A 27276-nucleotide genomic window follows, 5' to 3' on the forward strand; every position below is an offset into this window, starting at 1 on the left:
ATGTGGATGTCACTTAAGTGGTTGAAATGCCCCTCTCCTGCCCTGTGCATTAGTTAAGGCTCCATCACTTTGTTGAGCTGTTAGCTGGGGGTTGGGTCAGGGTCACTCTGCAAGGAGCTGAGAGCATCCTCACCTCTGTGCAGGTCAGAGAGGAGCAGATGTGGGCAATCCCAGTGCAGAGAATCACCCGTTCTCAGCTTGTGAAGTTCAGTGCAATCCTCTGGTCCATCTGTTCAATGGGAACAGATTCTGCAAGACACAAATATCTGGAGACCAGCAGGCCTGGTAAGACACTGTTGTACCTGAGCTGCTGTAAAGGTTGCATTTTAAATGTTCACAAACAGACAATTTCTTGCTGAATTATCTAGACATTTATGACATCTGTTTTCTGTCTGAAACAAAGGCCAGTAAGGTGCAAAAGTGTCACTCAGTATAAATAGGCATATAGTACAGTTTTGATCTTAATTTTGTTAGGATAGTGATGTGAACTTTAGTGTAGCTCTAAGCTAGCCTGCTTATTCATCAGTTTTTTCAAATTTCCATTATCTTTTTAATTTTTTGGAAAGTGGTGAGGTAAAAGGTATTGTTGCAATATTTATACAATGTTGTTTTGTTCAGATTGCATCTAATTTTTTTTCCATGGCGTTTTTCAGGTTAGCACTGCTGCTGCTTTCTACTTCTGCAATACATCAGCCTTTCAAGTGTGCTAAGAGTCTATCACTGAGCTGTTTTTTGACAAGCAGAAATCATGTTTTTCTCTGTTTCTAGGAAAATTGTAATTGAAGACATTTTGGTGTGTTTTTTTTTTTTTTTTTTTTTAAGAAAAAGGATGGCTCATCTGAACAGATTTTGAAGAATCTGCTTGGAAGGGATCATAGTGGCTTTCTTTTTACTTTTTTTTTTCTTTTGAAGGAAAACATCTTGTTCCTGTGAAAGGACCCAATTTATCATGTGTTTTCCAGAATTGTTAGTATATGTGAAATAATCTTTTAATTGGGCTCAAAGTTATGAGCAGAATAATGTTCAGTGCTGGGGCTGAGGGTGTTTTGTGCTTGAGGCTCTGTGACAGTGGGGATGAGGATGAGGAGAATTCATGGTAGGTCTGGATATTTCATGGTTCATAACAGAAAGATGAACAGATCTTTCTTTCTTGTCCTTGTTTGTTTCACTTTCGTCTGCTATCCTGGGAAAGAAATCTCTGGGATAATCTTAGGAATCTGTAAGAATGTGGATGAACTTGCTGTCATTTTTGGGTTTTTTGTAATGCTAATGCATTCAATGTTGAGTGGGGAAGAAAAGATGTAAAAAACTAAATAAAAATACCCTTAAGAAGTTATGAAAATTAAGTTTTCAATATAAAGCAATCAGAATTAGGTAGGTGTGAATGAGATGGCTTCCAGTGCTGTAGGTGACCATACTTGTCAGAGTGTGCTCCATGTCTCTTTAATCACTACATACTTTTGCCATCTCCAAGACCCCTTCTCCATGCAGTGTGTAGAAGCAGGAGGGGTGCCTGTTGACTGATTATTTTCTCAGTATTTTCATGTCTGTGATACTCTTATGTAGAATTTCAGCTGCTTCTTGCCCATCACCTGTGCCTGCCAGCATCCCATCTTTGTTCTTGCTCCAGCTCCTGCCTCTTTCTCAGCTTGCCTGTGCTCCTGGCAGGAGCTTTTTCCTCTGTGTGGCTGCTGTGACCCAGAGGGAGGTGGGGAGAACGGATGTAGGAGGGTGTCTCAGCTGAAAGTAAAGACCTCTTTGGTCCCTCTGGGTTGCCTTGCTCTGTGAGAATGCCTTGTGTCAGAAGCTCCTGGTGTTGAGGAGGTGAAGCAGGCTCAGGCTGTATGAAATACCCAGAGCTTTGTTGCCACAGGAACTCCTTTTAGTTTTCTTGTTAGACTGCGTGACCAGGAGTGAATATGTGGTGAAATTCACTGTAACACCAAACATTGTAATAGATTTGAGGTCCCTAGTCTAAACTAAAACTGCCATAGTTATGAAATTGGTGTTAAGATTCCCATCAACTTGAACAAAGCCATGTGCTTTTACCAGCTGTTAGTCTTGCAAGTAAATTATCTTACCTTTTCCCTCTATTCTTATGCTCCCTCAAAGCCCCTCTCTCCAACCCCAAAACAATCCAAAAAACCCTGAGGGCTGGCAGGCAGATGCTGCCAAATGTCACCTTGAAGGAGGGAAGTCTTCTACAGATCAACATGTTTGAGGAAGCCTTTGCCCCAGAGCCCTGGCTGTATGCAGGGCCACCTGAATCACCTCTGGAATGCATCTGTTTGTTTCAATAATACTTCACTGCTTTATGTCATTGTGTTTAATTCTGTTATGCTCAATGGGGGAAAGCAGTTGAAAGCTTTGAAAGAGGCTTGGGAGTAATTTTGGTGTTCATCACCTCCTCAGGGTGTATAATGAGCCTACATTTCCATGGTGCCATTAATTTGTGAAGTTCCCCAAGGTATTTCTGAGTTGCTTTGGCTTCTCCAGCTGTGGCTGAGCATCGTTTCAAGCAGTGGTGCAGGAACATGGAATCCATTGGAATGTGGTGCCCACTGGAATGTGGTAATCTGCTTAACCATGTGCAGTAATGCAGCATAAGAGGGTGAGGACAGGGAGGGAATAATGCAAAAGCCAGTTGAAACTGAGTGGGCAGAATGCAATTAAGCTCAGAAATGTAGCAGTTAAAAATGAGACTCCAGCTGGAGTGGGCACACATAATACAGGGAAAATAGCATTTCTCTTTGACATTTTCTAGTTCTTGCATCTGAGTATTTGGATGGCAGAAGTGGTCAGTCACATCATGTTTAGGCAAATGATTGCTGGAGAAAAGAGATGAGAATATTTTAACTTATATGTAGTTAGCTGAAACACAGCAATTTCTTTGTCCTCACGTTATATATATATACACACATACGTATATATATTAACCTGGCCTGAATCAGTTGCTTTCACCAGGAAAAATGCATTTATCTGAAAGAGTCAGATTACAAAACCAAACAAATAAACCTCACTGGAAAGAGCACTGCTTGAGCAGTAATGGGGCAAGATGTGTAGATTTTTTTGACTTTTCATTCAGTCTAAATTTGTTTTGGTGTCCTGTAATATTTAAATATGTAATGTAAAATTTTGGGAAAATATACTGTCATAAAGAAACAACTCTAGCTGATCATTGTGCAGTTTTCAAATAAATTTTATTTAATTTACTTGTAATGAAGCAGAAATGTACACTTAGTTTGCAGCAAATTTGATGCTGATTGTGGTTGTTATCTTTTCTCTGGAAAGAATGCTGATCTGTTCAAGGAGCTATTTATTTTCTAAGAACTGCTCAGATCTAAAATATGTTAATGATATTAAAGGTGAGGAGATGTGCAATTGGAAACTTGTAGGTAAAGAATTTTTTGGACTTTGACACTCACTTCTATACTTTTGAAACTCACAATGTTAGTTGAAAAGTAAATGCTACTGCAGATTTCCTTTTCAATGCTTTAGTTATATTTAAACTAGGTGTTCAATAAAACAAATATGTCCAGGCTTTTGTTGTCTTAACTGAATATCAAGAACTGCAAATAATTTTAGCTAAAAACAATAAAAAAATTGAAGAGAGGCCAGTAATTGTTCAGTGCTGAGCTGCAATAATGTAGTTATTGTGGCTTTGTATCCTAGAACATAGAAGGTAAAGAGTCATTGCTCCTTTTCAACAGAATGGTGTTAAAAACATATCTTCAGTTGTTTTTCAGATAGGCTTTTTTTTCTAGCATAGTGTTCCTCTGCAAAAGGATCCAGTGACATACAGTCACTTATTATGGTCAGAGAATTTGAGGGACTGATAATCATCCCACACTGAACTTTGTGAAATCGTCATGATTATTACAGAAAAGCGTGTTGAAGAAGGTGAGGAAACTTACTGCATCAAATTCAGAGATAAATAAACAGAGAACTGCTACAATAAACATGATTTTTGGTAGATAATCCTGTGTTGCTGTTAGGGGCCAGGGTGGGATGCTACCCTATATAGTAGTTGTTTTTGTTTAGCTGTGATGGGGTTTTGTGTGCGCTTTGTCCCAATCTCTGTAGGATCAACACAACTTAATTTGTTGATAATATAGATAATATGTTACTCTACTGTTGCTTTGTGTGTTTACTTTCTCTCTTGCTTGTAATTCATATTTAGTCTCCTTTTTAGTAGGTTTTGTTTTGATAAGTTGTTTTTATTGCTCAGAGGAAATGATGAATGAATGAAAAATATTTGATGCTGCTTTGTAGTTGGTATCATCACCTTTGGTGGGACCAGTGCCATTTTCTGTCAAATTAGTAACAAAACAGTGTGTGGCACGTTGCTTCCTTTGTTTATAAGAGTTGTTGAGGGATCTGAGTAGTTGTGTCTGGGTGCTGTGTAATTGTAATAGTGAAAGGTTGTTTTAGGTTGGAAATTAATTGCTACAAATGGGTGATCTTTATTCAAAGGAGGATATTGGGTGTATTGGGAGCGCTTGCTCTTGCAGAAGGTTGTATGCCACTATAGATCGACAAGTTGTATGGTCACAAAAACAAGAACTGGGTTTTCCTAGACTGACAAATCCATTTAGAATGACCCTTTTAAGAGCTATTAGAACAAGCACTAAATCCTGGAAATTTGTTTCATCTAGAAAGTTGAGATTTTCAAATTTCTTATATTATGCAGGATTACACAGCTTGTTGATAAAGCAAGTTGCCATGGAAATGGAGACATGCAGCTCAAAAGGTACATGCTGGAGGGGCACACATGTAGAAAGTACCTTTTTACATATTAAAATAAGCTGCTCCATGGAGTTAGCAGAATTCTTTGCTCTTGGAGTCTGTTTCTGCAAAAACATGCAATGGTATTTTATAACTTGGCCAAAAAACTAGTGGGTTTTTGTTCCTGCAAAGGAGAAGAGAGAGTGCTTCATAAAAATAATGTTGGAGCACACAGAATGAATCACAGTATGTATATTTTTGTACTTACTAGGTGAGTTCAAAGGCAGGGCACAAAAGATTATTTTGTCCTCTTAGGAACTTAAGGCGTAGGTGACTTGCTGTCTGCATAGGTGACTTTCTGTCTGCAAGTGTGGAGCCTTTTTGTCCCGACTGCTCTGGACTTTGGTATGTGACCTGGCACTTAGTACAGGAAGTGCTTCCAGAGAGCAGCAAAGCAGGTGACCAGTGTGTGAAAAGATGGATTCCAAAGCTTCAAACTCAGCAGTGATGTCCATGTGCCTGCCCATTTGCCCTGAGAGGGCATGGTTGTGTCAGAAGCTGGGATGGGGTGTCCGGGGAGATCTGCCAGCTTCTGCAAGCACACAATCATCAGCCTTCAAAACCTTTAGAAACTCACTTGCTTATTTATAGTTACTCCAGGTGTAACTGCACATAGGTTTATAATTAGGTGCCTGTAGTTACAGATGTGCTTGCAGATTTAAGACACCACAAGTGAAGCATATGGAAGCCCTTAGAGATGGTCTAAATGCAGTTGTTGCCCCCTTGGACTGAGGTTTGCTCAGTCATTCCCTCGACCCCCAGGTTTTGCTGGAATGCGAGGCTGGGTTACGCTCGGCCGTTTGGCAGCCGTGAAGGCAGCAAACAGTTGGGATGCTCTTGGCTGCAGTCCTGTGGCAGATGAAGATGTTCTGAAGGGCTTGGAGGGCTGTCAGGGTGCAGGCCTCCTCCTTGCCCAGGCTCAGGCTGTGCCTGCAGTGAACAAGCCGCTCCCTCAGCATGAGAGGGGATTAGGGTGAAAGCTGTGTCACATCCTGGGGTGTTGAAGTCAGGCTGAATTGGTAGTCTGTGAACTACCATCTGCTGGCCATCCACTTAGAGAACTGAGATGTATTTAATTGTCAGCCTTTTCTATTGAACAGGCCAACCAGGGTAGCTGGCACCATGACAGTATTGCCCTGCTGCCGTTGAGCACCCTGTACCCTGGAATAACAGGTTTCTTCCCAAAGAAGAGAAGCTGTCTAGCTGGCATATTTCAGGAGCACTGCTCTTGTTGAGATAGATGAGGCTGTTTTTGATCTCTGGTGGAGTGATGGCTGGTTATTCCCTTGCTGTCTCCATACTTCTGAGTGAGGTTTTGTGTTTAGAGGAGCTGTGCAACCGTTGGTGACTGATTCAGCAGTTTGCTCCCAGCTGGTCCGTGGTGGCTGCAGCGGCAGAAGCTGAAATGCACTTACACAGATGAAAACTCAGGTCAGATGTTTGAAGCTAGCAAATTGTAGGAGAGAATGTGCTTTGTTTGCAAGTGACTCGTTGGCTTAAGCTATTTGGGTTTCCAAATGAAAGTAGTGACTATGGTGGTTGAGGATTTTTTGGGTTGGGTTTTTTTGGTTTTTTTTTGGGGAGGGGGTTTGGTTTTGTTGGTTTTTTTTTTTTTTTTTTTTTTGCTTGTTTGTTTGTTTTGTTTTTTGCATATGTGGTATTGAAAATGGAAATTCATTGTAGCCACTTGGGCTAAGCTTTAAATTTCATCCATTGCTTATTGATGTGTTCATCTTTGTGGTGTGCTGGAATATGAAATGTTTTTGATGTATCCCATGCTGCTCTAATTAAAAGGTAAATACTTTTAACAAGGGTAGATTTTTTTTTTAGTGTGTTTGTGAAGAGGTGTTGCTGCAATTACCAGATAGCATTTGAACTCTGCCTTGTTGTTAAGAATCACTTAGGGCTGACTAATCAGAAATACCTATATCAGAATTTTAATCTCAGAACATTTTATTTATTATTATGTAGTAGAAAAATTGTCTGCTTACTCCAGAGCATCAAGTGTGGGCTGATTCCTTATTTCTTTGACTTGTTTTGTATTTGGAATGATCCTCTGCTGTTATTTAGGTTGAAAAGCCCTAGCCGTGGTGTGGTTAAGTTTAGTGCAAACACAGAATGAAGAAAAAAATCATTCCTATTGTGATAAAAAGTTCTATATGTTGTAAAGAAATTTCTTTTAAAATGCAGGTCTGTATGTCTCTTGCTACATTACAGAAGTAAAATTCTGTTACAGTTGAGTATAATGTGTTACACTTTAGTGAAAATGATGCCTTAGATATTACATGCTGAGAATATCAGAAATGTTTATGGTTTGAAGTGCCTGGTTTGGCTACTGAAACACAGAAGGGGAACCAGTAAGGGTTTAGGTGGAGCTGTGAAGTGACCATTTTGTAAGATGACATGCCACGATGATTTTCCTTTGGCAGAGAATCCTGCTGTTGGTTAGCCTCATCACTTGAGAGGGAAATGTTTCAGCTGTGGGAGGCTCTTTATTTCATGTAACAATTTCTTCTCAAGCCATCTCTGTGAACTCACAGGATACTTTCATATAATTACAAGTCACAGGAAACTTTCATATAATTGCAAGTCACAAGACACTTGAAGGCGTCCTCTGGGAAGTGAGGGACTGCTGGGAGTATTTCATGCAGGGAACAGCCTGTTCTGGGGAGTCCCACTACTTTGCAGTAGTGGGTAGGAGACAGTTAAGGCTTTTACAGTCTTACTTGAATAGCAGTTGGCTGAAATCCTTTATCTCAAGCCTCATATTGTGTTAGATAGTGACCAGGAAACATCGGTATTTATATTGCCAAATTGCCGTGATTAGTGTAGTGTTATTCCTAGAACTGCACAATGTTCCTACATTACTGCACTTTTAATAAAGCATTTATTGCATAAATGTTTTAGATTGTATTGCTCAGAAAAACTGAAATCTCTTTTCAATTACTTGTACATACTAAAAAAAAAAAATTAACATTTACAAGGTCAATGCAAATTTACAAAAATTTACAAGGTAAAATCCTTACTTCTTTTCCAGACAGTAAGGAAGGTGATACAGTTCTGCTTCTGAGGTTTCATCAGTTACAGATGACAGAACAAATGAAATATATCTGGTTTATGTTCACCAGACATCATGAGGAGTGGATCAAAACTCTGAAGTTGGTTATTTATAGCTATTTACAAACATTTTACTTTAAAAAGGTAATACTCGGAACAGGGAAGAGATTATTTTCCTTAACTTCTTTAAAAGTTATTTTTCCCCTCACATACTGTGCCAAGCAAGAGTCTTATTAAATTTTCCAAGTTCTCCAGGACATAATAGCTAAATGTTTTTATGTCAATTAATATTGACAGGAAGTCAGTTTGAACAGCATTGGAAAATGGAAGTAGTTGGCAGAACTAGCTAATTTCACTTAATTTCCTTTTGCTAAAAATATCTCTGAAAGAAGCTCTCCTTTTGAGATACAATGAATGCTTGTTTAACTGTAGTTTAGAATTGATAGTGACTCTTGTCCTTTAACTGAAAGGGCTTGAAAAATATGCATAACCTTTTGAAACATATTTAACTTCCTCTGTAGTATGTGTTATTACACTAATACCCACCAAAAGTTTACATGCAGGTTTGACTTGATGTATGTGAGTAACCCCATCAGCTTGAATGATCTGCAGTAGAGATCATGTACAGCATTGAAGATGAACATTTAATTTCTTTCTAGGTACAATTCAAGTTATTGCTAACCAAGACAGTGAAATGCGTGCAGATTATTTGGAGTGCTTGCAGTGCCGAGCTGCTTTCAGCAGCACTAATCTCTAGCAGTCTTTCCTTTCTGAGGCTCTTTCTAAACCTCCTCCAGCTGCTGTGCACATAAGAAATGAAACAAATCTCTTGATGGGTCCTAAATTTGATTAAATTGAAAGCTCAAGAGAGCAGCGGCCCTTTGAGTATTTCGCACTTCGGGGACTGGCTGAGGAGCAGTAGCTGTTCTGGCACTCAGGTCTCTTTTCTTTGTATTATTCAGAATTCAGAAACTGTGTTAGCTGTAGACTCTTTGTGTTACTGTTTCATAATGAAAACCTTGTCAAGCCTTTGGGGCTCCCACCCTTTAGTCAGCTGTGTTTTTGCATTGGGAGTCATTGCATGTCCTATTACTGGCATTTTACAAGCGTGTAGATTATACATTGCTGAGAAGCAGTTTTAAATATAATCTGGTGAGGTTAGTAATCTTGAGGAGAGGTTAAATTAATGGATGGTGTAAAAGCCACGTGGAAATCTTAAGGATAGAACCAGTAAAGAACTTCTAGTAAAGAACTGGCTTGTGCTGCTTTAGGAAACTCAACAGGGCAGAAAATTTCCAAGTTAAAAACTGTTTTTGCTTGTTGCTGCTAGCATTCAGCCATGGTCCTTTTTAACACAGCTGTCCAGAACACAGGAACTGGAGGCAATTTTGAGCTTCTTTTGGGGGGGAGGGGTTATCTTTTTTTGGTATTACAGTGTTTGTAGCACACTTGGTGATGCTGCAGCAGTAATGAATCAAGGTGAAGGACTGGAAGGCACCTCCTGCGGCAGGTTCTCTTTCGAGCATTTTTACTAAACAGCTGGATTTGAAGCTGTGGGTGAAGTGACTGGTCCTTCTGATCATCTTTAAATAGATTTTCTTCTCCTTTTTAAAAATTATGAATGAATATGTGTATCTGTATATAGAGCAAAGTGTTCAGCTTTGTGTTCTCCATGTGCGTTTTTGTATTTGAAGGTAATCATACACAACATGACCACAATTAAAAATGGTTACTTGAGTTTTGCTAAAAAATGTTTGTATTTATAGGACTTGCTGATGGCTTTAGTATGCAAAATATTATTTAATTGATTTTGATTACAAGCTTTATGAACTTGTGCAGAAGTTGGACCGCCAGGACAGTGACACAGTTCCTGTGAAGGTTTTAATAGTATTTAAATAAGGTGGCTGGGAAAAAGGGACCTTGCTTCAGCAGTGGATACTTTGTATCAAAGCTAAAAGGTGGAATAATATGGAGACATGAAATTACTGTTGCTATTGATTGTTTATTTTTCTTATGCAAAGATACATTCCAAAACATTTCCACATTACACAGAATCATGAAGTTCTTGGGCATGTCATGTGTTTTGAATTGAAACATGAAGAAAAGCTACTTTTCATGATGCATGATGATTTTGTAAAAATGTAAATTGGTCTTTATAGGTTTGAGACATCTGTTCACTTATTAGGCTGCATTGTATTTATTGAGGGGAAAATTCAAGATATGGTAAAGATATATTGTGTCCTACTCCCAAGAGAAATTCCTTCATAATTTTGCTTATCTTGAAACATAATATATTGTTTCTTTTGGGCTTTGGGCTGACTTTTAGATAGGTGTCTTTTAAAAATCCTTGTGCTTGGTTCTTCAAAGCATGTGAAGCTGGTGGGAACGTTCTGCTCCACATGCAAAGCAGAGACCTGCAGTTCAGAGCTGGAGAGAAGAGAGACTTCAAGGCAAAGTGTTTGTGTTACTGAGCTTATTAGATATTACTGTAGATTGAACTGAGATTCTCTTGTGCTGAAAGAATAAGCCTATACAGGTTTCTTTGAAGAGACTGGCGCTTAAAATTATAGCAGATATTTATTGGCTGCATTGAGGGCAGAGAGAATATTGATGTTGATGACCAAGGGGTTTGTGTAAGAACTAGGTAAGACATAAGATGGTGAGTCAAATGTAGTCTCGAAGGCAGTATTATGTTTAAGAATTGTGATTTTTCTTCCCTCACATATACTAATTAGTACAGTTCATGTACCACAGTTGGTTTTGTGAGCAGTATGTGTAGTATTTTTGATTTAGCCTTGGGTTTTTCATTGACATTTGAACAGAAGGACAAATCATTAACCTGAGTTAGTGAGCACAGGCTTGATGTAGAAACACTCAGTATTTGACTGAAGTTTTATATTTACACTAACTTTGGCTTCTCTTCTCTGTGTTCCAGAAATACTAATACGGAGTATTTGACCTGATCTCTACAGCTGAATCTCCTGATAGCAGGATTAGGAAAGAGTGCCTTCAGAACCAATATGTAGCAAATGGGTGTCACACCTCTGAAGCTCCCCCCTGGGTTCAACACTTGCGTGTTTTAAGGATCCTTGTTGCCTCAGCATTGGATTGTTCTTGTGGACTTCAGAAACAGATTTCATGTGGTGCTTGCTGAACGTTGAGTCACCATGAGTAGTAATCTAGGAAAAGAAAAGGACTGTAAAGAGAAGGATCCAAAAGTCCAATCATCAAAAGAAAGGGAGAAGGAGGCAAAGGCCTCCGGAGGATTTGGGAAAGAGAGCAAAGAAAAGGAGCCTAAGACCAAAGGGAAAGATGCCAAAGATGGAAAGAAGGACTCCAGTAGCACGCAGCCTGGGGTAGCATTTTCAGTGGACAATACGATAAAAAGACCTAATCCTGCTACAGGTACTCGCAAAAAATCCAGCAATGCTGAAGTGATCAAAGAGCTAAATAAATGCCGGGAAGAGAATTCCATGCGCTTGGACTTGTCCAAGAGGTCTATACACTTGCTTCCATCAGCTGTCAAAGAGCTAACGCAGTTGACAGAACTTTATTTATACAGTAACAAACTGCAGTGCCTACCAGCAGAGGTGGGCTGTCTGGTGAACCTGGTGACGCTGGCTCTGAGTGAAAACTCACTCACCAGTTTGCCTGACTCTCTTGATAACTTGAAGAAACTGCGCATGCTTGACCTGCGGCACAACAAACTGCGAGAAATCCCCTCGGTGGTGTACAGGCTCAGCTCCCTGGCCACGCTGTACCTACGCTTTAATCGCATAACTACTGTGGAAAAGGATATCAAAAACTTGTCAAAACTCACCATGCTTAGCATACGAGAGAACAAAATCAAGCAACTACCTGCTGAAATTGGTAAGTGATTGTACTGACTGAAAGTGTGATGCCGTTTTTATGTTCGCTGCAGTTCAGTTAATTATACATAAACTGTCACTTTTCCGACTTAAAACGACATAAAATTATGCTCTTGATCATACTGTTCCACTGTTAGCTTGAGAATAGTCAACACCTTGTATATATATTTGTTTTTTAACAACACAAACTCTTTTTCTTCATCGGTCATCTTAAAATCAGATGTATATTGTTTTCATCTTTGCTTTGTACTTTCACATATTGTGTCTTGAGAGCCCAGATGGTTTAAAGAAAAAGAGATACAGGGACATTTTTTATTTTAAGATTTTTTATAAATCATTTATGAACTGTTCCAAGTTATAAACAAATTATGGGCATGTTACAGAGGGGTGTGACCACAGTAATACAAGGTAGAATAGGTAACTATTACCATGAGCAAGCTATTGGGTGCTGTAGCAGTTAATAATCTGGGTTAATGATTTGTGCAAGTGTCTGCCTTTTATAAGTCATGAATATATTAATACATGGACTCTGAAGTGACCAAATGTTGTACACATGCCTGATGATTCTTATGACTTTGTAATGACTAGTATTTGTTTTTCCAAACGTGGTTACAAAGGTTCAAAAGATGGTGAACTAGTGTGAAAGTGCATTATTAATTTAAATGGTTTATTACACAAAGTGTGCTGGATTAGCTGTATATCAGAACTTCTGTGTTGGTCCTAATATGTTCTGCTTCATGGAAAATATGCCTTTATAACACTGTTCTCAAGCAATGTTTGAACAATGTGTGTGCCCTATAAAAGTGTGATTCTGTTAGGTTTTTTCCCTATATATCAGCAGTTTTTAAAATGCAAGTATAGTTCAGCCCTTTTAGGGGGTAGGGGAATAGAAACTTCACACAAGTAAGAGACTGCTTTGACTTTCTTCAAGTGTGAAAAAAAAAACCCCAACCTTGTGAAAGCCCTTGTAACACTGTGAGTAATAACTCCTGTGCCCTGTTTCCAAAAGCTGCTGGTACTTTCCTATTGTCCAAGCCAGTGTGTGAGTATGTATCATAGGGGCCATAGCGGCCACACTGAAGTGGCCCCTATGGTCACCAATTTTGCAAAGCTTGGGAAATGTTTTTGTTTGTGTACCTGATAGATCTTTCTCAAGCCAGCAGTGTTTGCTCTTTATCTTGCACATTGATATGAAAGATACATAAGATAACATGTTCTTGATGGTGGGAACTCCTGCACATGCCTGAAACTGCTAATCCAGTTACCAGCAATGCCCAGTACAGAGAGCTTTGTCAGTGGTAACAGGAGTGAAGAAATGCACTGGTGTTGCCAGCTGTTGGCCTGAGCCTTTGGCTCCCTGTGGCAGCTGCTGGGGATGCATTCTGCTGGAGCCACAGGAACACTTTTTGCTGGGCAGAAATGAAATGGATGATGTGGTATGTTTTCTGATCCATGTGCTTTTTGAATTGTCATCAGCGTCTCAGCAATCCTTTGAATTTCCCCTGGGAGAATGAAGGAATTACAATTTTGAACTATTTTGACACTTCAGTTTAAGTTCAACAGCCTTGTTGGATATTTTACTGATCAAGAAATGATACTGGAAACCATGGGGCTGATGTTGACAGAAACCCAGCATACTGCGTGTTTCTGCATTCATTGAAGAAATAGTGGCCAATTGAGCTGGTTGAGCTGTTATACATTTGTCAGTATTTTACCTGGTTCTGTTTGTGGCTCAGTTATTTGTTTATCTAGCATAGAGCCATCTTCTGAGGTTCAACTGGGGATAGGCTGCATAAATTTAAAGTAATACCAGTAGTGTGTGAAGAAAAATCTTCTGTGAGGTGTTGGATCCTTGTGTTTGATGTTGTGCTTCAGAAACTTCTCTTGTGTGTTTGATACTGCAGACATTGCTGCTGCTGCTGAAACCTCTTTATTTCTTTTGTTTATTGAATATGGTTTACATGGAAGTGTGTAATGTCTATATGTATTTGTTCACAGTAGTCTTGAAAGAGATCATGTGTAACTGCTTCATGGGAAAATTAGTAGTTACTTGTGTCATGAACATGTGACTTGTTTCTTTTGTATTTTTTATTGTATTGATATGTGTACAGGGAGTGTTCTCAGTTCTCTATAAAACCCTAGCTTGAGAACATTAACTACTTTGCTTCTGTCTTTGTATCCAGCAGTTAGTCCTGCCTTTATTTGAATTGTGATAATGCTCATGTGCCTTTTTACGGGTCAGCACCTCATTGTGGAAGGCCTTTTAGAAGCACAAATGCAAGACAACTGTCACCCTTATGAAGAATTTCAAAGGAAAATCATCAAGTTCAAGCATCTTTTTTTATTCAAAGTAAATTCCTCAGACTAGGTTGCCTGAAATTAAATCAGGTGAAAAATAAGTATTATGGTCTTTTATGGTGTTTAAGTAACACAAATAATTTAAACTGCCCAGACACATAGTGCAAGGATTTAAAAATCTTTTTCATCAGAGTAAAGCCAGATGAAATAATTTAACTTCTGTTATTGACTTCTACTCACTTACTTTCATGTTACTTTTTTTGATGAAATACTTGATTTGAAAACACAGCTGAAAAATGAAACTACTGAGAAGTAGTAGACTTTCAAATGGAATTTGTTTCTTTAAACACTTACTATTTCTCTACATTTCACATATGCACTTCAAAAAAACCCTTCCCTTTTAAGTCTCAATGCTTTTAATCCCTTGTATGTTTTATAATACATTATCTAAATACTATAAACTAGCAAGCACTCATACTGTAAGCTTGTAAATAACACAGAAATTTTTGTTGCTGCAGAATGGAAAGTAAAATGAAGCCATTATCTTTTACAAAGCAATATCATGTGGAGCATTTCAAATTCTTTTTAAAAATGCCCCATTGTTCTAAGGCCTAAGGCTCACAATGGCATGCTAGTGTGCTTGTTCATATTTTTAAAAATTCAAAGCTTATGTAACCTGCTGACTTGTCCAGAGAGGAAGAGTCTTGCAGCAGTTAACTGCAGTGTGCTCGTGTGCTGATCTGGTGCACACTGTGCAAGGAATCCTGGGTTTTCTTTACTCTGTCTTTTGAAAATAGACGTGCTACAAAAATGTTGGTCTGGACAAAAAGAAAATTAAAGATCCAGACTTCATTTTGAAAAATGTTGCTATTGTTCCCTCAAAGAGGGATAGCATTAAGTCTTACCCTGGTGCTACGCACTTGTGATGGCTTTCACTGTTACTAAACAAAAATTTTCAGTTTTGTATAAGAATAAATGGCATTCCAACTTTAGGACCTTGTTACTTTGAAATCAAGGGTCACCTGATTTATAAGCAATCATCCCATTGTTTTTCTAGGAATCTTTTTTCTCCAGCCTTATAAAATAATTTTTTTTTTCCTCTACTCTGGCTGAACTAAGTTGAATGTTGGACTTCTAAATGCTCTGATAATTGAGATGTTTCTTCCAACACCCTGTATGTCTTTGAATAGTTGATTTTTGTGCCAGTGATGTTCCATTGTTCTTAGATGCAGCCCTTTCCCTCTGTTGCCTACATTTGTTCTCAGGTGGTCCTGGAAACTGCTTTACAACTGACCTGTTTAAGTTGTGTTTGTTGTTTTGAGGAAAACCTGGAAGAGATCAGCCTCCCACCTGAGCTGCTGGGAAATAAGCTAAAGTTTGGTTCTGTTTTGGACTTTAAACTGTCTTCAGTAGCTAAATAACATAAACTTTATTTAGGTGACTACACCTGAGGAAAAGTTGCTTTGCATTTAAAACCAGCATTTTAGTGAGAAAGAGGAAGTGTTATTATCTATAGTTACTAAACAGATGTGTGTGTTTCTGGTCTTTCCTCCTCTCCAGAATTAAGCACCTCTCATTCCATCGCATCCAGTTGCTTTATTATAGGTAGATACATACTAAATAATTTCTGCTTGTATTTATCAGACTTCTCTTAGCACTTTTCTAGCAGCATCTATATTGCTTCTACATTTTTAATGCAATTTGAAATTATTTCAGTCCACTGCGTAGTAAGCTGACGTCTTGATGTACATTGTTGTTTTTTCAAATATAAACGTATTTGTTTGAATAAGATGTAAAAATACTTAAATACTTTGTTTTGGTTGTTTTTTTTTTCATGTTTAGCCAAGAGCTTGGCAGGTGAATCAGTGGGAGTTTTCATGAAATGGATGTGCGGATCTACAACAGCTTCTGATACTGAAAGTGTCAGAATCCACTCCCCTCCTGGCAGCTTCCCAGATGCTGCGTTTTTTGTCTGTTACTTTAGGTAGTTGAAATCGGTGTAGTTTAGATCAGCCTGGAGCTGATGTGGGAGGAGGAGTGGGAGAGCATGAACTGGAACAGGGAGAGCAGGACACTTGGCACTCAGCTGTGGGATCCCTGGGCTGGCTGCAGCTTCCTGCGAGCCTCTCCGGCAGGATTGCTCTTGTTGTATGAGCATGACAAGAGCACTGCAGGTGCTCTGGGGAAGGGTGGATTGCTGTCTGCAGAGAGCTGTTGAAAATGCAGCAAATTACGTTTTCAGAATCCTTTTCTCCCTTTCTCGTTGCTTTCCATGTCTTTTACCACAAGACATGGAAATAACCTGGTGTAGGTCATCGGAATTCTGGTAGCATGAGCTCAGCTGCACCTTACTGAAACAATGTTTTTATGCATAGTGGTGAGAATCCATTGATGAGACTTTCTTGATGGTAAAGCTACTCTGTTGTTCTTTCTTACAAATTGCATCCTACCTAACAGTGGTGATAAATTGTTTCAGAGTGAATCTTGCCCTGTATCCTGGTTCTGATTCTAGCCCTAAGCAAACGTGTATAGAAACAGAATAAGTTTACAGGTGAGGCTTAACCTGACTCCTTGCTCACATCCAACTAATTTTTGTATCAGGGATTTCCTGAGTCTGATGCAGCTTGTTTCTTTAGTAATTCCCAGTACCTCTTCTTCCAAAGGCTTGGCCATTTTTATTCTTTAAACTCCTATAAATGCCTTTCATCTTTAGTAGGGTCTGCAAGTTTGCTTTGAATGTTGTTCCTGCCCATGAAGGTCACTGTTATGCAGATGTTTAATATATATATATGTACACACACACATATATATAGATAAATATATGTACACGTACACACACATACACAAGCACATCAAGTGCAAGGCAGAACTTACCTTTTCACCTGACAGTTCAATCTCTGGTGGCATCCATGAAATAAAACCTTCACAGAAAGGTTTCCATGTGAAAACTTTGTCAAAAGACAAAGTTTGACAAAGACAAAATCTGAAGGAATAATTGTGGGGATGAGTTCACAAGGTGGACACCAGCTTCATCTCCTTATCTGGTAAATTGTCCATTCCACTGAGATCAAAAAGTGGAAGATTAGAATGGAAGAATGTGAATGCTTTGGTGAGTCAGGCAGTCAGCATGAGAAGGATGAAAACCAGAGGAATTGTCTTGGGATGAGGCCAAGCAAATGTTTCAGTTTGCAGGCTGTTACTTAAGCAAGCCTTTTGCATTTCTTATATTTGGAGTTTTATTGCATTCCTCCATGTTGTGTTGAAGGAACTGTTTTGCACAGTCAAGTTGATAATATTTTCCTTGCAAAGACAAGGTTGCATCTTATACCAGTTTTGAATATTTTTGTCGTGTTAGCGCATACAACTCAAATAGAAATAATATTGTCAACGTGGTTGAAATTACATTTACATAGTTTCTGCAAGTTTCTTGAGACTCCAAATATTGTGTTTTCTGTCTGTGAATGCAACTCCTTTTCTGGGGAGAATCTGGTCAGGGCTGTTCTGCAAGGGAAATATTTTTAGAATGTAATTTGGGGAATCTGCCTACACCGGGCTAGGAATGTCTTTAAGACTCTCTTCTCTTCTTCTCTTCCCCCATCTACTCAATATTTAGATAATTTGTGGTTTCTTCACTGCTTTGAAACTCTTTTTCATAACACTTGCACCTGTTTTGTTTTCAGTAGTATAGACAGTGGACCAGATGTGTGCAGCCACATTAGTTCAAGTCTACTCACTCCATGCTGAATGTGGTGCCTCCTTATTAAATGACTTGTTAGTTGCAAAGCTTTTCAGTGATGCTCTGAATTTCATTTCCCCTTTTTTTTTTTTAAGCAGAGCTGCTAATATAGAGAAATATTTGTTTACATTATTTGTATCTAAGAACACCTTCCTGTGTTTCATTAATTTGAAGGAAAAAGAAAATTGTGTTTCTGGGATTAATTGGTGTGGTAATGTCTGCAAACAGTAGCTGAGAAGGCATTTATATATTTTTATTTTAATGTGATAAAAGCATGAAGTTGTGAACAGGAGTGGAATAAATGTAAGCATTGAGGTATGTGTGTTGGTCTCTAGGAATCAGAGATAATGACTGCTTATTTGATCCAGTTCTGGTGGTTTTCTTGAGCTGCAGGAAAAGTGTAGAACTCTTTTGACCAGCTTCAGCTTTAGTATCTGGGTTTTCATTCTTGTGAAAGCTCTTGTGGGGATGCAGTTTTGTCTTGTCAGCTAGTCAAATTCCTCCTGATTACAGTTTCTTCAGGCTGGCTTTGGGATAATGATAAAGTAGTCCTGCCTTTTTGATCTGCTTGCAGAGCTTACTGGGATGATGCCCCAAGTGTAATTCCAGTAGATAACTGACGGCTTGTTAGAAGTTCAGAGTTTTTTTGGGTTTTTTAATTTTTTTTTTTTTTTAGTTTTATTTAATTTATTTTCTTAAAATCAATGCTGCAATTATTTTAATGGTTAGAATACTTCAGTAAGTACTGAACAGAGGGAAAAAAATCACTTTCCTCAGGCTGCCCTTGCTAATGTAGCCCGGAAGGTGGTTAACCTTTATTATTTGAGAGCTTGCTCCACACTGAAAATGGACAGGATCCAGATGTTACCCCAGGTTCAGCACCACCAGGACCCCCTGCTCCTTCCCTGCAGAGCTGTTTCTCACCTCCTGTTGCAAGGTTGTACCTCTTTACAGGGTTATTCCCTGCTAGCTGCAAGACTTTGCTTTTGTCTTGGCACTCATTTGAGTTTCTGCTGTCCACCTCAAATCTTGCTTTGAGCCCTTGCTAAGACTTTTCTCTACATTTTGCATGTTTGGGGTTTTGTTTGAACATGTTTTTAATTTTATTTGTATTTGTTGCTTTCAGTTGTAAGCAATAAATAATAAGTCTTAGCTGTTGTGTCTCATGTTGAAGCTTGTTTTAGAGCAGATTTTGAGTCTTTTCAGCTGAGCTTCTGTGGTTTTCAGTGGTTCCCACAACTAGATCCTGGTGTGCATTCTGCATATTGAGAATAATATTACTGTGCTTATTTCTTACTTATATGAGTATTTTAACTTTGGTAGTCAGTAAGTCACTCATGACCATATTAAAATTGCATTCCTACTCCTTGGTAACTCTTCTGTGTAAGTTAGAGTTGTGCAGTAGTAATTCAGAATGGCTCTGACTGCTTACCTCTTCTTTTGACAGTCGGTAATGCAGAACAAAGAGCTCAGGCTCTCTGTCACAGTGAGGTACTTGGATCTCATAAAGTTTCTCATAGAAAAACCCTAAAATTGGGGTTTTTTTCTAACAAGGAAACCTGTCCCAAAGACTTTTTGTAGACTGAAAATTCTCTTTCCTTTTTTTTTTTTTTTCCTTTGCCAGCAGAGAACCAAGTGAAAGATGAGTAACTATGAAAGTTATGGGAACTGTTTGTAACTTGTTCCCAGCATTGCTGATTTTGGAATTAATTCTTACAAATTAGCTTACAACCAATGTTCTGACACACCAGCCTGAAGTCCCACTAATATTTGCATTCTCCTCTTCCTTCTACTTTCCATAACAGTCTTGATCCTGTTGCTGTGTCATCTGGCCTAGGATTTATCATGTTGTGAAGGATTTCATAATATTCAATCTGCTTAAGCATGGGCAGGCATGTCATTAATCCAGTGGAAAACAGACTACATAACAAATTGTGTTTGCCATCCAAGAGTGGTGCCCACTGACTGAATTAGTGATTGGAGATGCTGAAGCCTCTTTGCTATTGACCTATATACTCTCTATACTCTCTCCAACTGTTAATTTTTGTGTACTTGAGTGTTTTTTGATGAAGCAGTATTTTGTGTTTCATATGGCCAAAAAGAACTTTCAGAGTTTTGTAAGTCAGGGCATGTAACCTGGCCCTCTTGTCATAACAGGCTTTCAAAGTTGGCCATGAAATGGGACTATAATTCTGCCTCATTATGCTGAAAATATTAGTCATTTCATTGTGCTGGCTTTTTTAAAGCAGGTATATGTAGCATTGTCATACTACAACATTTATTCTTTCTGTGTATGAGAACTACAGTGAGGTGATTGCTCACTCCACCTTTTTTAAGGGTTGTTGAGGTGAATACTTAGCTGTATTTTAACAAGTTTTTTTAAAATGGAAGGTGGTTGGAGTCTTCACAAACTGTCTTCTCTGAAAAATGCATTTGAATTGTGTGATTTTTTTAGGGCCTTTAAAATACAAATTTTTAAAAACTACATGCTATGCTGTAACTGACTGTTTTGTGAAGGTTATTTATAGAGAAACTGTTTTATGTTTTTCAAATGAGCATTGCTCCTACTTTAAAATCTTTTATTGTCAAGCCAGCTAGTACGTGCAATTCCTGTCTGCTTTTTTGGCAGACTTTGAGCTTTGGGTTTTTTTCCCTTTGCAATCACAATGTAATATAGTAAAAAAAAAAAAAGGCAAAAAAATTCTCTCCCCCCAAAACTAACTCCAAACCCTAGCACCCTCCTAGCTGATTTTTTAAGTGTTGTCAGGGTGCTTATCCCTTCAATGCAGTTGCAAGTAGTCTATAGAGAATCCTTTATTCACTATTGTGAGCTTAGGACTTGTCTGTTTTGGACGTTACTTGTGGCAAAAAGAGTTAGTTCATTTAACCTGTGGTTAGTATTTCCCTGAAGCAGTGCTTGTCTTATTGTAGTGATTTAGGGTGTTTGAACAGTATTTTAGTGAAGTGATGCAGGAGTTGTCCTTGTGATGAAAAGGAATGGGTTTTTCTTCAGGAAACTGCTTTGTGGTTGAGGCTGATTTTGATCTGCTGCACATTTCTAGCTGACTTATTTCTGTTAAATCAAGATAAAAACGCGTTTCAGCAAATTTTAGGTAGCACACAAAAAAATTGCAAATGTTGATTCTTTTACTATGAATAAGATCATGAGCTTGTTACTCATTAGAATTTTTTTTCTGTACCCGATCAAATCTTTGCTTTAGGAAAAAGATTTTTGCTTTTTTTTTTTTTTTTTTTTGATTTTGACATATGATTATTATCCTGGCAAAGCAAAAATGACAGATTTCAGTTGTATCTTGGAGAAACTTTTTTTACTTTTTTTTTTTTTTGTTTTTTTTTGAGAAGCATTTCCTCAGTACAACTGCTGCTGTTCAGCCAATAAGAGGGACACTTTGAAACATCAGATCCTGGGAAGATCATGATGCAGATGGCCTCCAGTTCAGCCTGTGTGCATTTGCAGATCATTATGTGTCGCGTGGAGTGCTCCTGCCATGTGTTTGTGCGCTGTGGCTCCTGACAGAGCTGCTGTTGTGAGCAGCCCTGCACAGCGTGGCCGTTCACAGCGTGGCCTTTCACAGCGCGCTCACCCCGCGGGACAGCGCTGCCCCGGGTCTGGCTGTGCTCCGGTGGCCCAGAGCCCTCCCCGTCCCACGGCTGGGATGTGTTCAGCAGCGCTGTGTCACCGTGTCTGCAGGGGTCCCAGGATGAGGGAAGAGACGAGAAAGTTGACTCCACGTTCAGAAGGCTGATTTATTACTTTATGATGTATATTATATTAAAAACTATACTAAAAGAACAGAAGAAAGGATTTCATCAGAAGGCTTGCTAAGAATAGAAAAGGAATGAATAACAAAGGTTTGTGTCTGACCTAGACAGTCTGGACAGCTGGAGTGAGAATGGCCATTAATTAGAAACAACCACATGAGACCAATCCCAGATCCACCTGTTGCATTCCACAGCAGCAAACAATCATTGTTTACGTTTTGTTCCTGAGGCCTCTCAGCTTCTTAGGAGAAAAAATCCTAAGGAAAGGATTTTTCACAAAACATGTCGGTGACAGTGCTGGGCACATGAGCTGTGCTCAGAGCTCAGAGAGTGAGCTTCTCACGCGGGAAAATAGAGCTTAGAGAGAAGACAGGGCAGGTGGTGCTGGTTGGCCGCAGGACATGACCAGCATTGGTTTGTAAGGGACTGGACCCTTCTATTTCCTTATTCCTCTGTTTTCCTACACTTATCCTTCTAAACTACATTGATTTCTCCCTTTCCTGTTCCCTAAAGATTCCCTAGCAACTCTTATCATCCCCGGTTGCTCTTCCTTTTACCTCACAGTAGCTGTTCAAGCCCCACATGCAGTGACAGCCTCAGTCTGTGAGGTGCTCTGGAGAGCCTTTCCATTTACACGCTGTCTCAGATCTCACACTCACTTGGCCACTCAATATTTTAGTATTTTAGTTCTCAGGTCACTCTGAGAGAGCTCTGAATGCCCTTGTATGTGAAGATGTAAAAAACCATTTAGCTCAGTTGTTTAGAGCATGGTGCTCATGACACCAAGGATGTGGGTTTGTTCTCCCTGTGGGTCGTTCACTAAAGAGCTGGACTTGATCCTGAGTTTCTCAGTTAACCTCTCTATTTGTGTATTGTTAGGGTTATGAAGTGATTCTGAGACTTCCTTTCATTTTAATCTCAAATGGAGTGTTTAAGTTGATAGGGTGGGTTCATGCTCTTCACTTCTGTGATCTGAGTCTCTATCACATCACCCAAACAAGGTTTTTCACCTTGTTAAGCATATTGGATGTAAGATTTTTTGCCATACGTCATGGAGAGCAACAGGAGAAATGTATCTCGAGTGATTTTTGTTGACTTGCATGCTCTCTGTTGTAGCTCAGTAATTCAACTTAAAGTTTTGAAAAAATTGCAGTGCCAACAGCATTTCATCTCCCCTCTCCTTCTACCCTTAGAGTGGGCAATAAACCCATTTTGATGAAATGCTGTCAAACTATAAGTCCACAATAAGTGTCCAATAACAAGATTCCTTACTGAGCAATGAGAATTAAAAGCTGAATATTTCTATATATCTTGAATTCCTTTCCTTAAGTCACTGTGCTTCATGATGGGGCTCTAACTTTTGATTTCTGTTCTAAAGCTTTAAAATTTGTTGGGCAGTCCTCAGTCTGTTTTAACATTCAATATTTTTATTAAATGCTACTACTGTTACTTTTTAAAATAATGCCTGCATCTTTAATGTGACAATATTAAGTATGGCTATCCAAATTAAACTGAAGTGTTTGGTTGCCCCTAATTTTCTAGAGAGATATAGGCATTACTTTTCATTATTTTCCCTGCTCAGGATTGGGTAGTAAGATGTTTGTTTCAAACATTTAGCTTGCTGCTGTCAGAGATATCAGCAGGTGCAAAAATGAAGTGCAGCACATGTTGCTGCAAAATCCCCAAGTATTTCTTAGACTTCAGCAGATGTAGAGTGGGAAGAGTCAAGTAAATGAGAACTCAGCACGATGAAATGGAATTTATGCCATATTTCAAATTTGACATTATTGGTTAAGGCCTGAAGTGAAAGCAAATGAAAACAACAATCGTGAAGTGAAAGCTATGGCCCCAAAGTGTGTGCTGGTTCTTGAGTTACCTCAGTAAAGTGAGGCTCTTTTTTTGTTTGTTTAAAGGGAGGGATGTTTTAAGTCTTCCTCAAGCTTTTCTTCCTCCTATTGCATTTTACACTTTGTCCCCTTTTTCCATGAATAATAAAGATATCATTGCCACAGACCATTAACTCTTGCTTAATTATTTCTTACATTTGCTTTCTTCTGCATGGTAATGGCATTGACATATGTGGATTATGCAGTGCTGGGTACAGCACATTTAGCTGTTGCCTGGACTGCACTTGATTGCTGATGTAAGAGAGGGGACACACAAGGTGCTGGAGTAGCTGCTTGAGCACAGCTTTACATTTCCAGCTTCTTAGTTTCCATCTTCCATCCCATTTTGGGTTAATTAGTGCAGAAAATAAGATATGTTAATGTATCAGTTATATGTTAATAGTCTAAGAAAAACAGAATAATGAAGCTTTGAGGTTGACTTTTTTCCTGGCCTTTCACAATTGTTCTGTGATACATAGTGAGTATTGTGGCTACATGACGCCTGAACTCTAGACAGAGTCTGAATTCATATTATTTTATGATTTATTAAATCACCAGTTGTGATTATCTGTTGACCTAATGTGTAGACACTCTACACGTCAGAACTTGCCCAGGATAATCCTGCAGGCCTGTGAGAAAATCCTTGTGTCAAAGATACAATGCTGAAGCTTAAAAATAGACATTTGCTCCTCAAAAGGTATTTGCTGCTCTTCCAAATTTGTTACTCACTGAGTCATACTCTAATATACAAATGTGGTGACCTCATCTTTACTGGAGAGAGTAGAAGCTGTTCAAATCATATGCATTAATTTCACCTCCATCAGATGCAAAAAATGTGAATACACACACCTGTATTCATGCACGCGGTATTTTCTTTTTTCAAACCCAACAATCTTTTGCTCAGAACACAGTGTGTTTGACATAAAAATAGGTGAAACTACTGTTCAGAGTTGTGCCTAGCTATGCTTTTAAATTAATTTATAAATGCCAGAAATGAAGCAGTTCTGGGTAAAGTGGCTCTAAACTCCAAGCAAGTCCAAACTTTTTGAATGCTTAACAGATAAGTCTTTTATTTCAAACTTTTATTTGCTGTAGGTCTGCTTGCATGCACTTTACTTATTGTAAGTTGTCCTTTTTGTGACGACTGTCACCAGTGTTTAAAATACTTAAAACCAGTGTTCAGGACTTTGGATTATCTAGGTTGTCAGCCAAATAATTTTTCCGTCTCTTAATTGTTGATTTTATGTCTGAAAGTAATTAATTATATAAAAACAGATTTTAATTTCTCAAAACTTAGTACAATTCATTTACTAAGTGATGTTTTAAACTTCTGGTCAGCCTGAAACAAGTGTAAGATGCAAGTTTTGTACTTGTATTCCACAGCTTGAACTGTCAGAATAAAAGCAACCAATAAATAACATTTCTTTGGAGAATCTATTAAAGCTTTATCTGAGCTTTTCAAAAATGTTGATAAGGTTTTAGATCTGACTGATGAAATTATGATCCTGTAATACCTTATTTTCTATGGATAACTTTATGGTAGCTGTAACTTTTTTTCAGCTTATCCCAAAATCCGTCTGATTCTATTAATCTCTGTGTGGAGGTCATTGTTGAGAACTGTACATTAAAGTCCTTTATGTTTTGGTTTTCCTGTGTGCTTTTAGGTGAGTTGTGTAACCTCATAACGCTGGATGTAGCGCACAATCAGCTTGAACATCTTCCAGAAGAGATTGGAAGCTGCACGCAGATCACCAACCTTGACTTGCAGCACAATGAGCTCCTGGACTTGCCAGAAACCATAGGTAGGTGAAGAAACTGGAGAAGAGAAAATAAATCACTATTTCAAAATGTTCATTAAGGGGAACAAATTTAATGAGTATTTGCTGGTGGCAGTAGAATGACTGGTGTTCAGCTCAACACAGCTTCACACTTGAGATTTAAAGAAAGATGTGCTTGTTACTTTAAATGTTACCTTAAATAATTTAAGAATGAGAGTTACAATGAAAAAAATCCAACTCCATTATTTCTAAATCTTAAGGTGTTCTGTGGTTATAAGCAAGTGTCTACTGCTTGTTTGTTCTTTCTGTAAGGAAACAGCATATAAAGAAATGAAAGGCTCACTTATAGTTGAAGTGCAGTACTTTGGCAGATAATTTTAACTTGCATCTTTGCCTAAAGAAAAATAGAACTAAAATCATAAATGTTTTAAAATAATTATGTATATATTATTTTCTTAGCTGGAACATTTAAAAAATCTCCCAGTCCACAAGGTCATCATGCTCTTATGCAATAGAATACAGAGAGCTTGCAATTTACATTGGGAATAATAGACTAAGATAAATACAGTCCTGGTTGGTTTCAGTATCTCATATGGGATAAAGCAACAAAATGTGCCTTTTCCTATCTCATTAAATCAGTTTTAAACAGATGGCAGAAAAAGATGGCTGCTGTGATTTAAAAAGACTAAAAATAAGGCCATCATGATTTTAAGTTCTGTCCCCAGAACATACTCAGAAGAATGAACATTATCAGTTTAAAGTAAATTAATAAGTACTCAACACTGAATACAATAATTTGTATTCAGTGTTGAGTACTTATTAATTTACTTTAATGCATGGTAAAGTGAGGAACCATTTAATGACACTCCAGCTTTTCTTCTAGCAGTAAATTGTTGAGGATGAAGTAACTATGGCTTTTGGTTGAGAAAGTTTGATGTGAGCAGAGTTTACACTGATGGTGTATCCACTGGAACTAAACTTCCTTCCTGGACTGATATTTTTAAACTCTGGAGATCCTATTCCATCTGGATTTTGCATCTAACTTACACCTTTCATGAGTACAGCCTTTATTTTTGTTGCTATTTTGTAAATCTTGCTGAATGTTGTTTTACATAACACTTATGTGTAGTGTATGTGTCACATTTAGGGAGCGAGTTCTCTGGATAAACTGTTAATTATGGGAAAAATTCTCTAAGCAAGTGTGAGATTTCCATATTCAAGGCTTATAGAATAATGCTGTTAATTCCTGTGAAGAGTAGTAGTATGATTTATTAAGTTGTTTAGTGCCTGGTAGTCACTGAATGTCTCAAAGGACCAGAAAAATCTCACTTGTAATATGCTGCAAGACCGTACTTATAGGGAAAGGTTTCTGGGTAGGAGAGGCACAAAGTTATTAGGCAGTTAAGTCACTTGTGATAGATAGGAAATTGCTCACTCTGCAGTCAAGATAGTTTGGACTCACCTATTTCTTCAGAAAGTTTCTGTAAGCTTAGGTGGTTTCTTTTGAGTCAGGTTCATACCTGGTTGGACTGGATTTCTGTTTTCTTTGTTTAGTTTTTCCCTTGCATTGTCTTTATAATGTTTAGAAGTTACTTGCTTTTAAATGTTGATATCTCTTTACATGCTTATCAGAGCTGAATATCAATGTTTTAGAGCTCAAGAAACCACCAAAGATAGCCGAATAATGGTAGGAGACGGGAGTGAGCCATCGTGCCTTTTACCTTATTCTAGTTCAGTTTTGCTCACTGGAAAATCTCTCTTGTAAACAATAAGTTAAAAAAAAGTATTTAAATAAGAACTTAAAATCAGAAATCCATGTTTGTGCCTCATGTGGTTCGCAAACAGAATTTAATAGTGAAGGGAAAACTTTAGGTTCCATCTTAAATGATAATGATCAGCCTACATTTATGCATGTTGCAGAAAAGGCAGCCGAAGCCAGTTCAGCAACATTGGCTTTATTTCTTAGTCATCGCAGTTTTGGTTCAACATACGAAAGCAAGTTGTGGCATGATTTTTAGATTACAGCTTGCTTTGTGGTTGGCATTGTTCAGCGAGAAACTCCGAGTGCTGAGAAAAGCCTGGCG

General features: G+C 38.4%; 1 protein-coding gene across 2 annotated transcripts in view; it reads left to right on the forward strand.

The window, feature by feature from the left end:
- The window catches only part of SHOC2 (SHOC2 leucine rich repeat scaffold protein), a 63448-nt gene that overhangs the window by 13490 nt on the left and 22682 nt on the right, over positions 1–27276 (forward strand). For both annotated transcript variants that reach the window (XM_084210537.1, XM_084210536.1), the window contains 2 exons: positions 10778–11712; positions 25079–25216. In XM_084210537.1, the coding sequence (XP_084066663.1) occupies positions 11010–11712; positions 25079–25216 (841 nt within the window). In that variant the 5' untranslated portion in view covers positions 10778–11009. The remainder of the gene's footprint in view (positions 1–10777; positions 11713–25078; positions 25217–27276) is intronic.

Source organism: Fringilla coelebs (genome assembly GCF_963513975.1).
Source record: "Fringilla coelebs genome assembly, chromosome: 8".
NCBI classification, from domain to species: Eukaryota; Metazoa; Chordata; class Aves; order Passeriformes; family Fringillidae; genus Fringilla; species Fringilla coelebs.